The following is a 14,248-nucleotide window of genomic DNA, read 5'->3' on the forward strand; positions in this document are numbered from 1 at the left end:
TAGTTGTTTGCTGCCCTCTATAGCTGTCAGGTTGAGTTTATCATTTAAGTACAAGTAGTAAAGCCTGAATCATCACAGACATCACCACCACCCATTAATAGTGAGATGCAAGAACTAAACTGATCAACCAATATCATCATAGTGAAATAACTGTTACTAAATAATTGCTACTCCAGTTTGGAGATGTACCTGGGGAAGTGATCCAAACGTATCGAGACAACGGAGTATGATACAAGAGTTGAGAATGATGTATTAGACTCTGATGTTGCCAAGATGTCTACCAATTCACCAGAAATAGTCGAGGTACATCAGTACTCTGAATTTGTGCAGATAGCGGCTTTAGTTCTTGGGATACCAATATGTATACTGAGCTTTGCTGGAAACTTACTGACTATCATCACAGTGATCAAGACAAAATCACTGCAGACTGGTGCCAATATCTTCATTGTTGGTTTGAGTATATCTGATATGATATATGGTACATTTCTTCTGCCCATCATTGCGTACAATCATTACAATAATGGTTGGCCATTTGGGGACGGATTCTGTGCGGTTTTCGGCTTCTTTGTGTTCCTCTTTGTCATGGAATCAATCAACAACCTCGTTGGTATCGCTTTCAGTCGCTATCTCAAAATCCTGCACCCAAAAATATTTGATCAAATTTTCCAAGGGAACAAGCGAACGATATGTCTTCTGCTAGTTTTCTGGTTGCTGCCTCTTATAACACTCACCCCAGCCATTCTTTTACAGAAGTTTGGTTACGAGCCAAAGACATTATCGTGTACATTTATGCGTGAAGATAATGACAGTTTTGGACTAATGTTACTCTCCCTTTTCCTCATACCATTATCTTTCATCACGTTCTGTTATCTTCGCATCTTGTGTAAAGTGGTGTCAAATCACAAACGGATTGAGAGAGTCACGACAAGGACATCAGGGCAGAAACGGATACGGGAGGACTATCATTACACTCGTACTATGGTTACCATCTTTATTGTTTTCCTCCTTGCTTATACGCCTTACATGCTCAACAGCTTCATCAACACAGAAGGTGCAAATTTAACACTCTGTTTCTTATGTTCAGTACCAGTGTGGTTGAGCAACTGTATAAACCCATTTGTGTATGCGGCATCTAACAGACAATTTCGTTTGGCTTTCTGGGCTATCTTGACTCGGAGGAAGACACTTTTTGAGCCATCAGATATAGAAGACAGCCCTGGAAGTAATCGGCTAAGCATGAAGACTCTGTCAAATAATAATATGAATACAGTAGTGATGCAAATGCCTACTACTAGTACCCATTGCTAATTTCATGCAAGGTTCTCATTATAACCGGGCAGTCGTAGAATTTCGAAAAGGATTAAGAAGTTGTAGATTTTTATTTATTATTTTGGTCATGGATATTCCCAAAAAAGATCAAAAGTCATAGAATGTTTTGTTGATATTTATCTTTGAAAAAAGAGAGAAAACAGTATTTGTACATAAAAGTGGGGAGCAAATTTGTCTTACTGAGGGGTGGTTTAAAGGCTAATTATTATCTTATCTGCTAGTCTGAAATGTTGTTATTAAGTCATGGAAAAGTCAATCTTGTAAAACTGAACATCTAGGAACTCTTGATGTATTATTTGTTAATATAATTATGGTAAATGATGAGAAAGTGCAATAAAACACTGAAACGGACATGTTGGAAGTCATAGAATATTTGTGTTACATAAAGTATAGAGGGGTATCATCAAAATCTGACATATTCATTTTTATCAATGTTGTAACATATCAGAGATGTCAGTAAAGATGAAAGAAACCATTCAACTAGAATCACCAAAAGCTGCTCTTTTCAATTTTGAATTTATGGCATATTAGCGATGTCAAGAAACTGATTGCAAGAATTCTTAATGGACATTTTTTGAGTGTCTGCGAATGAACATGCTTGAACATAATTCTTCACAATGATTGATATCATGTTGATTCATGTGTATTGGTATTTGTATAAATTGTATAGTGTATTTAATGTATGTTATACTGGACAAAAAGTATTGTTTTAATGTTTGTATTCAATGAAAACTTACAGATGCATTGAGTGGATTAAATTATTTCAAGCTTATACAAAACATTATGTGTAGTGGCTTGTTGAATTTATATCTAACATAGAATAAATGTGAGTTTTGTTCACAAGTTAACCCTTATAATCAACCTGAATTTAATAGATTCTGATTGTATTCAAAGTTAAAAACCATTTCTTTATCATTGACCTTCAGAGTTTTTAATCATAACAAAATCATACATCAGTATATTGTTAAAAAAAGTTTGCTACAGAAGAAAAAGGTTATTAATTTATTTTGTTGTTGTTTTTAATTTTTTTATTGGCTACTCCTTTAGAATTAAATTTATTTCATAGAATAGTCATTTATTTAAATTAAAAGAGAAAAGTATTATCCATCATGGTAGAAATCACAGAACAGATTGATTAGGATTATTTGACATTGAAAGATGTGTGCACACATGCATACACATATGAAGGCTTAGCTGAAATGTTTTGTACTTGAAAATAATTTTACATCTTAAGTGGTTACTCCCGATTCCTGAAAAATACATTACTTAATTTTTTGGATTAAAAAATATTATCCTGTTTTGCCCAATAAAAAACGGCAGCAGCAGTGAATGATACATAATTCTTTTTCTTGCATTATTATTGTTCATACCATACACACCAAGTATTGTAATCACATGTAGTCTTGGCACTAGAAATGTTCTTACATATTTCATTTTCACCTTTATTGTGATTTTTACACTAGACTAATTATGCATGTAATGAACTCAAACTGCTATTTCATGTACATGTAGACAGTGTTTTTAGTGAGAGAATTCCAATTTTGCCTCTTCTGAACTTTATGTGGTGGTGGGTCAGGATAGACTGTAATATGTTTGATGTGAACTACTGATGCATCTCATCAGCTAAACGACACCTTATGGTGGTGCACCTGAATGAAAAATCAGGAAATCCTCAACTGAACTGAACATACATGTAGCTAAATCCTAATCCTTTAGTTAGTTCTAACTGGCAATGAATGTCAAATTTTGATATTTGATCCATTTTTGGAAATTCCGACCAAAAACACAATTGTTAGGGTTTATATGCTGTAAAAATCAAGCCCAAAGACTTGTTAAAAGACTAATTTCAGGGTATGTAGTCTTAATTTGTGGAAAACATATTTTTGAATCTTTTTGTAATCAGTTACAAAATCAAACTCAACATAAGACCTTTAAATTATGAGCAAAAACTAGCGTATTATGCTCATGATTTTGAGTCCTTAGACTTGTTCCAAGTCTTTGAATGTTGGGACTGTAATTGAAAGAAAATATACAAAATTGCATGCTTTTGGCCCATTTTTTGACAAATTGCAATAATATTAAAATTTTGACTTTCATTGCCAGTTACTAAGTAACTAAAGGATAACGATTTAGCTATTTTCATTTGGCAAAAAGGATCATATCTTTTTAATCTAAAAAATATTAATGCTGTATTTTTTCTGCAATCGAGAATAATTTCAATTCACCTCACATATGAATTTCAAGGCTAATGGACATAGTATTTGAACTCCAAGACCACTGTGGGAGCTTTAAGTAGCCTGATTGTCAATTCAAACCTCAACGACAGATTGTTTAATATGCATAAGGGAAGGGGGATCAGGTCATCTGAGTGATAGGAAATCACAGTTCTACTACCGCACACTTATAGCTCTGCTCCCATCCGGTACAAATGACCATATAGGGATGTGCCACAAACATGGTTTGCATATTATAATCCATTTGATATGTCCACTTTTCAAGGTCTATTTTGGTACATTTGTAAATGGATGGGCCCGTTTTCAAAATTTTCTCAAACATTTAATAACCTAATTTGCATTGTTAGACAAATCAATTCTGAAAATTTAGTAAACACTGCAAATTCCTACCCAAACCAATCAAAGTACAACCCCAACCCCACCCCCATTTCAGCCAATTTCACTGGTACGACACTTGAAATGTCACACAAGTTTATACAGTTCCGTCCAAAATATAACTTGTCATAAATCTATTTAGGGGGCATTTTGAGGCAAAATTGGTCCAAAATTATAATATTTTCTGTGGATCATCCACAAATCATATTCAAAAATCATCTTCAAACATTTTGTTGTTGCAACTTGCAAAATTCACTGATAATTTTTAAAAAAATTAAAAATTCAGTAAAACTAATGTTTTCCCACTCAAGCTCAAAAGTAACCCAAAGTGCAAAATCACGAGGACCAATGTAAAGTCACAGAACGATAGTTGAAAGTCTCCTAATTGAGCTACCAAATTGCACGTTTGGCAGCTCTGTCAACCATTGAAGATTCAAGTTGTAGATTTGATCAAATGTGTTGTTTTTGAATAGTATAATAAATATTGATTATTCATCTGTGTAAGGATACCAGGTCAATTTCAAGATGGTGATTTCAACCTGAAAGTATTGGATTACATGGCATTTTTCATAAGTACTGCATATGATGGATTACTTTGATACCATTTTAATCAATTTTACGCTTGGTTTAGTGAAATAATGTGATAAGAGCTGGCAGATCAATAACTGGCGGTGAGTATACCAGAAAATGTTATAAAAGTGTATTACTAATGGCACAAGCCTTCATCCTGTAGTATCATTATGTGCAAAACAAGATTTGCTTCCAAATTTATATATGTGTTGAAAACCTTTGGTAAATTTGTTATTATTTTACTTAAATTCAATTTTTAATGGTTACAAATAAGTTCAATTGTTAACTTAGTATAATTATTTGGCTTTCAAATAGGCAGCAGTAGTACAGCAGGGTCATATATAGGAGCATTGATAACTCCTCAGTTTCCACCCAACAATAGCAAAATAACAGAAAATTAAACAATGTTATGGCAAAAATTGCCACATTTTCATATATTTGCCCCCCCCCATCACCTGCAAAGAAAAAACCAACACCACACGCAGGAAACATGTTAAAGTACCCCCAATGCAAATAAGCAAACTTACTAAAATAACAATAGTAGAAATATGAAGGGGAACCTTTCACCAAAAGATCTCTTGTTATAAATGTTCCCTAATTTACAACATGTAGGCGTGATGATTGCTTTGTAGCATGAGACATCCATCATGTGTATTTGGAAATCAAATGGAATAGTAAAGGCTAAATGTGAGGCAACCAACCAACCAACCCAGGCTTGCTATCAACCAAATCATCTGTCAAGTAATTTGACATTTCACATTGATAATGCTGCAATTTATATGCTGCAACTTGTGGCTCGATTCATTTTATGTTGTTACAAAACATCGCATTCAGGGGAGTGATTTCTGGATTTCTCTTCTTGTTTCCTTGTGCAAAAGTATTTAAAAGTGCTGGTTTGCATGATTTTCTTAATTTGCTTTTCAGGAATTTGTTTACAAGTGCACTTACATCCATAAACATTAAATGAAGAAGAAAATTTTAAGTATTTCATCAGGCAGTATTTTAACAAAAATATTCGTGACAAGCGACAACTTATTTCACTTGATCATGTCACGATGAAATATTGCTATAGACATATTCATACAAACAACTTGCATTACATAGTAATGAAATATGGGGAATGAGAACATCACATATGAGAACACAAGATCTTCCACGCTGTCTGTGACATTATTAGCATCAAGTTACAAATTGGTACAATTCCAGTCTTGTCAATTTGAAGTTTGTAACATGCAAATATTTACAGAAAAAAATAATAAAGTAAAAGAAATGCATCTTTGAGTGGTTTAAGGATGCAAGAATGATCACATTTGACAGTATGTTTATTATTTCATTTTCACTATGTACATCTTTAATCCTATTCTTTGAAAATTGTATGTAATTTTCCTGGTATTTTTGTATTTTAATTTGTAATTTACTAATTTGCATCTAATAGTAACTGTTGAGTAGACATGTACTATATAAATTGCATGTTGATAATTGTTGCTTTTTAAGTTTTATAAATGTTTAGCTTTTTAAAGTTTTGTAAATGATCCCTTTATTATGTGCAATATTGCACGAAATGGCTTAATTTGTACATGTTAACATTTTTGTGATTTCCAAAAAGTAGCTTGTTATTCCAAATTATAGGTTCAATAAGTTATTTTATTCCCAACATTGTACATTTTGAAGTTGTCTTAGGTAGACCTACTTTTAAACTTAAAGATATGGTAACAAAATATCAGTCAAAAATTTCACACCAGATATGATTGTCCTGCACCCTTTAAGCCTGGCAGCTTCAAAATGATTTGAAACATAAAATAGAAAGTCTATGCTATGCATCTACCTATCCCGAGATGAAAATATGTATTCGACTATTCATCTGTACCTATCAACAATAGACATGTTTAATATAATTCAGTTATAATATTCATGTTGTGTTGAAGCAATTCTAGGATCTCATTCACTCCCTTCCATTCCCAGAAAATTGACATCTGATCCAGGGGGCCTTGTTGGGTTCTGGTGTGATGTTCTAGCTACAAGCACACAAGCTTGATAGAATTAGACAACTGTTTGTAATACTCAATAGCGACTGCAAGAAATGGATACGTTTTAAGTTAAGGAAGGCTCCACTTCTGAGTGAATGAAATTTACATATTATTTCTTATAGAGGAGTTAAAAAAACTGAATTCAAGAGGAGAAACTGTTCAAGCACAATTGCTAGAAGGTATAATTTGTGCTTTTCTTAAAAACAGTTTATGGGGGAAAAGGAAATGCAAATGATCGGGAATTCTCTCCGGCCCCTAGTTTACTTATATGACGCAAACTGCCTTATGAGCCTGTTCAGTCACAGTGTGTATGCCCTGCAGAACTGTATTATATGTAATCTCAAGATTAATTACAAGTTGCTGAATTATAGAAAAGAAATGGGCATGCATCTTAGAATGTGCCTACTTTTGTTACATTGTCAGCCGTAAGCTGCCAACATTTAGACTAATAGAAAGCAAAAGAAGCAATAATTGGCTGATTAATCTTTAATGATTTGACTTGTAGGAATATGCATGGTTCACATATAATTACATTTTATTGCTTTTACTCTCCATCTGTCTCCGTCTCTTTCTCCCTCACTCTCACTCTCTCTCCCTCGCTGTCTCTTTCATACTCTCTACTTTTTATCTTTCAAGAATACTTTTTCTTCCATTCATCCTCCATTTTTGTTATACATAATTTCTTTTACAATAAAATGACAATACATTAAACCAGTCTCCTTATTCACAGTTACTCAATATGTGATGCAGCACATTATAAGGGGTATTTGCAGCAAAGTGCTTTTCAAGATGTAGATTAAAATAGAAAAGAATAAGGAAATTAAAAAGATGCACATTATTTCAGTTTTGAATTTTTTTATGAAAATTATGATTCCTCCCCACTCCCTCTATTAATAAGCAATATCTAAAATGTCATTTCATATTAAAAGTACCATATTTAACAATTTTTTAGATTTTTGCCGGGGATTTTCTCAAAAAATACCTCTTATATTAAAGAAGACACATCTAGCTGAAGTTGTGGACTTTGTGATATATTAATATGAATGTTGGTACATACATGTAGTGCATTATTAGAATGACTCACTGGTGGAGACATATATATTATTGTATAAGACAGACTCCCACATAATAATTATTTATGTTTTTGTACAAATAACTTAATTATGAGGTTTCATGAGGCATGCAAATAAATTCTGTTATCAAATTTTTGAGATTTCTGAGATGTGTAAGAGATTTCCTCACAAGCTTCTGTGGCTGCAATTAGAAACTAGATAATAGGAATTTTTGGATTCACAGGTCCAATATTTCTTAAGTACAGGATGCTGCAATAAACACATTGGACCTGCCTATCCTTTATGACAGTAAAAACAAAAATATTGTTTATTCTCTCTCTTTGTCCGTTATGTTATTTTAATCATGATGAAACTAAAAACTGTTATATTTAGCCAAAATTAAGTTACCATCATGAAAACTCCACTTATCCTAAAGTAAATGAAACTTATCTACAACATGCTGCATACATGCTTGCCAAGCGGGTTCAGCGACAACACCGCTACAGTCCTGTTGTCTATCACCCCATAGACGACACCCAGGAACCAAAAATTATTTTTAAAAAGATGTTTTATAAAATATTGCATAAATGTTTTTGTTATCTATTTGGCAAAGCAGTTGTTTCGTACCTAAACCTGTAATATTGGGCCTCTTTTTATTTATGTAATGTTTTAGATCACCCTGTAGCAGCCATCTATCAGCCTTATTACAGTAACAATAATAATACAGATGTCGTATTTGATATACAGAGTACATCATTACAAATGGGCATGGCACAATCCACTCATCACAATTGAACAACTTCTGCCCATTAGTATAATATGATAATATAGCTATAGTCTGTATACCTTTCTAGAGTCAGTAATTTAGATTTTTATTGTATCTCTAAATGGAATGATGAGAAGTATATTTATAAAAGTATACATTTTCAGAAAGGAAATGATGCAAGGAATGCAACTAGCACAACATATTCCTGCAAAATTTAACAGTTTTAAGAAAATCTCAAAATTTGATCTTACTTTCAAGCACTGACTCGAGGAAGGTATACTTACTATAGTATTGTTTATGACTTTTAGTACATACTCTCTGAACATCTTCTTTGGGTTGTCAGTCTGCTGATGAAAGTCCAAAGTGTCAACTGAAAATTCCAGGTGCGCAAATTTTTGTGTTGTGATCAATGGTTTAAACCACTAAACTATCTCTGAAGAATTCTTTTGATGTGATTTACACATTTCTTCATAATACTCTCCATGCACAGACCTAATAAATGGACTATAAAACCCATTTAGACAAGCAAAAACAAGATTTTTGTACAAGTTGATGTTTTTATTTATGGAGAAAATGGCTCACTTTGTACCTAAGTACACTCACAACTAAAACTTCATGGATTTTGTTTTCCATTTGTATCTCAATGAATGTCACTTCAAAAATTATTATTTTAACCTTTAGTTTTCCCTGAAAGTTTTAATCTACTATTCCCATGAATATTCCACCACAAGACACTATTTTATGAGGTACTTAGGTTTATGTCCACATTCAATGTTAGATTTCATCTCATTGGTACATAAATAAGGCGAGCATGGCCTTATGGTTTACTATTCAGCTTGGCGCATGAGGTCACAGGTTCAAGCATTGTATAAGTTGCTGGATATTGGCTTGGAAAAGAGTCTGAATTGAATTGATAAAATCTGTAGATTAAATCCAGACTTCTGCTCTCCCGGTGGAATGGTAGGCTTCGAGTTGGGTAAATGAATCATGAGAGTGCTTCATCCTTTGGAGGGGACCTTAAGCCATCGGTCCTGTTTTCAGAGACCTATACCTGTACATGCACTGCTTGTGCATTAACACTTGCAGACTACCGTAGGTATAATTTGAAATGCTTGGGCACGACACACTGATTGCGTGAGGCCATATGCACACAAGTTTTGATGCTTTTGATCCATGTGATGTCATCAGCAAAGACCCGAATACCCCAAACCTCCATGGTTGATGGCATCATTACACAGGTTGGTTCAGTGGCGTAGCCATGGAGTACCCATGTGAAACATCTTCCGTTTCTGTGGGATGCTAGCCACTGATATTTTTACGATTTTAAAGCCTTTTTTGACAATTTGTTACCGTGTTTGAGAATGTTCACCAACATTTAGCCCCCGAAAGTCATCTTGCCTCCCCCCTGAGAAAAATCATTCCTGGCTACGCTACTAGGTATGTTTAGGCAGTCAGGATCTCCTTTATGTCTGTGAATTTCACACACTGAACTGAAGCTTGTGTGCAGAGATAAAAGAGATGACAGCCCCTGCCCTGAGTGTGGTATCATCATAATACTAATCATGGCGTGTTCGTCCGTCCGTCCGCGCGCTATCGCATTCACGTTCGTGCGGTGCACTATTGCGTGCTCGCGGTGTGCTATCGCGGAGTATCAACGGGCGCGGAGTACAGTGCGTGCATCGGAAAGCATTACAGTGTGACTAACAGGTGCATCTCATCGGACCAATAGGCCTATTTTCAACACATATTTCATATATACGGAACACGTGCATATAGGCCTATTTCAGCAGAATGACTATTTCCGGGGTCCTCCAGAATGGTTAACATAAAAATAATCAGTTAGGGTAAGGCCTATAACCGTGTTTGCTTTCATGTTTCTCCCGATTGATTTCATTACTTTAGTAACGGCCTATATCCACGTCCAAATACTAATTTCGGGTCCTCCAATGTGGTAGCAGGACAGGGCTTGGAAGAAGCGAATGATGGGTAGAAATAGGCCTATTACGAGAACCGCCCAACCTGAGAACCGCGAAATCTAGTGGAATATAATTACACATTTTAAAAACTTCATGTGATGTAAAATATATTTATCAGTTGTCTAAAATTTGTTTCTGAAATTTTACCATCAAGATTGTCCCAGAGAGCTCTTTATTTCATAGATTTAGCAAAATGAAAATCACACCCGGGACCGATTTCGCCTCCATTTTAATATAGTATCTTGAGCAAAGTTACGAAGAGTAGTTACGATCGGTTTCTGTCATAAATCCCTATTACTTACATTATGTATGGATCGTGACTCTCCTTTGGGAAATTAAATTTATGATGCATCTAAACTGACGATGGGTTTAAGAACTTTGGATGTCTCTTTTATGCATTGTTAATGATAGTGAAAGTGACACCATGAACGATAAGACCATTTTTGATGTAACCTCCTCCTAAGTAGGCAGGCTTATGTTTTGGAACATAAATTGGTGGTTTTTCTTTAATTTCCCATTTATCGTTTATTTGCTGTCTTTTAAGCGTCCGTTTTTCCTTGAAACTATATTACTAATGACTTGTTGCGCTAGACTGCATTGCCTCGATAGAAAGCTTGCAATGTTAGTAGTATCAATATTGGAAAGCAGCGAGGCTTTTAATAAATTCAACATCCTGATAGTTTACATAGATGCTATAAAAGTAAACAGAGTGTAATTACTGCAAGAAGTGTGCTCTAGTCAAACAGCGCAAAGTAAACTGACACATCCTGATACACATGTGGACATTTAGTGAATTTTCTCAGAAGTGTTCATCACTTTTACAATAAGGAACAATTTATGTAGCATGGAATTGTATGTTTTGTTTTATTTTATTAGTTTCATTCCCAGAAGGTAAAAGTCAGCTAATATGTCAGGCCCAATAGTGCCAGTGTGGGAAAATGGTCATTCACAATAAACAAACTTTAATGTCTAGTTGAAGCTGGTTTCAAATTAAAAAGTTTCTTTTAGCCCTTTATAGCACAATTCAATCAATCAATCAATCAATCAATTTATTTCATCCATTCATTATACAACAATATAATTATGATACAATGAGATACAATAAGGATGTATTTTATATACAATAATATAATGGAAAAAGCAACTATTTTTATGAAAAACGTCAATGAGATGGATGAGGATACTGCTAAACGCAGAGCGTGAGGTGCAGTGCCATTCGGCCTAAAGTTACAACATACAACATTTAACCAAAAAATAAAATACGCTCGGTACAATTTTCACTAAAAATCGTGCACTGAGTGCCTATGGACGAGATAATGAAAGCAAGCAGTTATGGCCACAAGGCTGTCCATGCACTGGGCACACAATTTGGAGTGAAATGATACATAATTGGAAAATATAAAACTGATGGTAAACTAAATAATAAGTACCAAAAAATTAGGGTGCCGACATAAAGCACATAATTACATAAGATTGTTGTGCTTTACAGCCAGGATCAGATCCCCAAATTGTGCAGAACGGGACAATTAGCAGTAAATTCCTTGTCCAGAGGAATTTCAAGCTACAATCCTCGAAAAAAGTACTTGGAACACTTGGTACACATTGTTCTAGTTATGTGCAGAATTTGTAATGATCATGGAAATGATGTGTATCCTACAACAATGATACTCTTCCCTCTCCTCAACAATCAATGTTGGAACACTTTGGAAAACTGCTGAAGACATTGGCATTTCCCAACATTGCATGGGGAGAGGAGTGTCAGTTTTCCATTCTTGACACAAGAGTATTCCAAGACTTTTTTCGAGGATTGTAGCTTAATTTTGTCACAAGAACAGAATTATACCATCATGCATCATCGTCTAGTGCCTTACTGATTGAGCTGACAATATTGCAATTAGAAATACTTTGTTTCAACCAACCCATATAAACTGCAATTTTGTCCAGATATAATATAAGTTGAAATTTGAGAATTACTTCTGCTGAAAACCATTGCATAGTATCTACTGCAAAAGAGTTTATTAAAAGAATTTTGGATGATATTTAGAGCCATTTGTATAAATGTCAGTAGAAAATTATTGAATTTCATCATAGATTTGTCAACCATAGGCGGCAAAGAAAAAAAGACTGTTTGATTCACCAGAACGACCAAGATTTTTGTGATATTATTTTTAAGCCTTCTGTGATCTTTTGTGGTCATTTAGCCTCTTCCAGAACAAATGTAAAAAATATATATAAAAAAATCCTGACCAGCCGACCGATCCTGCATGTACTGTGCAAGGAAAACGCAGATTTTTTTGTCACCTTGAGGTCATTTATTTTGGCAGCTGTGTGTGAGTGGTTATGGTCAAGATTTTAATAATTAAAATTATTTGCCATTTGCATACAAGTTTTGAATAATTGATGTCAATTTCAGCTGAAATAACACATCTACTTAGTAGTGTGGTGTCTGATTAATTGGCAGCCAGCCTTAGAGTTTCATATTATAGACAAAAACTACCCTTTTCATTTACCTAATACATAAAATTTAGTTATTGTAATTGATTCCAATTCCAAGCAGTTTTATTAGCACTGATCATTTTATTTAAAATATAACATCAAATAATGGTTATATGCTAAAAGTCTTGTGATTTATAGTTCATGCCAACTAAAATAGACCTACTAAATCCTTGTGTCTCTTGAGTTTTGTGTAAGTCCAGGGCCGTGACACTCGTATTCAATCCCTGTACAAAAATTGAAGTCACTTCGGCAGTTTGAGTGACGGTTGCTAGGGAGTTTGGTACCATCGGAATGTTGATTGACAGTTTTGGGTAGTTTGGTACCCTAAATTTGTCCAAGATGGCGCCCATCGACTGCCAATTATTCGGACCCTTTCCAGCAAAAATACAGCTTATTTAGCCAGTCTCGTCATGGGGTCATCGAAGATAATATTTTCCTAGCATATATTGAGCTAACTCCTCAGCTATTTGGTTTTTCACGATATGATAGTAATGGAAAGATTCGACCAAATGTTCGTTGTTTTTTCGCCATTTAATTTTTTTTGAAACGATGACGTAAACATTGCATCATCTCTTCCACAGGTAATACACTCCTACACGTACAGGGGTACTATGCCATCACATGCATTATCGCGCATAGGCTGAATGACTGACTTCATTTGCGCAAGCGAGTGGCTTATCCTATAGTATATTAGTACTCGAGAATCCTTGGTAAGTCTAAAATGAAAAAAAAAATATGTCTTAAAGCTGTAGTGTGCATTCGTTTTGCAGTGTGCATTTGTCTCTGAGAAATTGACCAATTTCATCATCATTATCATCATCTGTCGGCTGCGGAGCAGGCGACTACAAGCTTTCTTCAACTATTGCGATCTTGGGCAAGCGAAACAATTTTGTTTGGCTGCAGCATCCCTTCAGTATCTCCCAGGAGGTGTTGGACATACTGTAAGTACAGTATGCGCAGCCGTCCCGGTTTCCTCTTCCCATGTGGTGGAATATAAAGGGCATATTCTTTCACATGCTAAATCGTCTTCAAGGCGCAGTATATGGCCGAGAAATTTGAGTTGATGAATCTTGACTCTGGCAACCAGTGGAGTGGTGTTGGTCAGATTGTAGATGGTTTCATTTGGAATCCGATCCACATGCTTGATGTTTAACATGACTCTGTAGCAAGATGTTGCAAAGGCATTGATCTTGTTTACCATGTCCTTAGTGATTACCCATGACTCACACCTGTACAGAAAGACAGTAACACAAGTTGTCTCCTTCAGCTTGATTTTTGTTTCGATTGGCAGGGATGGGCTTCTCCAAAGGCGTTCTAGTTTCCAGAAAGCTGCCCAGGCTAGTGCTTTTCTTCTTTTTAGGTCTTCAGCACTAGAGCCCATCTTGGAACCCAAGTACTTGAAGTCTGTGACATAGTTGATGGT

The 14,248-nt window shown here is 34.9% G+C and overlaps 2 protein-coding genes across 3 annotated transcripts in view; both read left to right on the forward strand.

The window, feature by feature from the left end:
- The window catches only part of LOC140152570 (RNA cytidine acetyltransferase-like), a 66,354-nt gene that overhangs the window by 33,412 nt on the left and 18,694 nt on the right, over nucleotides 1–14,248 (forward strand). The gene's annotated exons all lie outside the window — the stretch shown is intronic.
- LOC140152569 (melatonin receptor type 1C-like) lies at nucleotides 32–1,429 on the forward strand. Its single transcript, XM_072174959.1, has one exon. The coding sequence runs from the start codon at nucleotides 274–276 to the stop codon at nucleotides 1,306–1,308; it is 1,035 nt and encodes a 344-aa protein (XP_072031060.1). The 5' UTR covers nucleotides 32–273; the 3' UTR covers nucleotides 1,309–1,429.

This window comes from Amphiura filiformis, chromosome 5 (assembly GCF_039555335.1).
Source record: "Amphiura filiformis chromosome 5, Afil_fr2py, whole genome shotgun sequence".
Lineage (NCBI taxonomy): Eukaryota > Metazoa > Echinodermata > Ophiuroidea > Amphilepidida > Amphiuridae > Amphiura > Amphiura filiformis.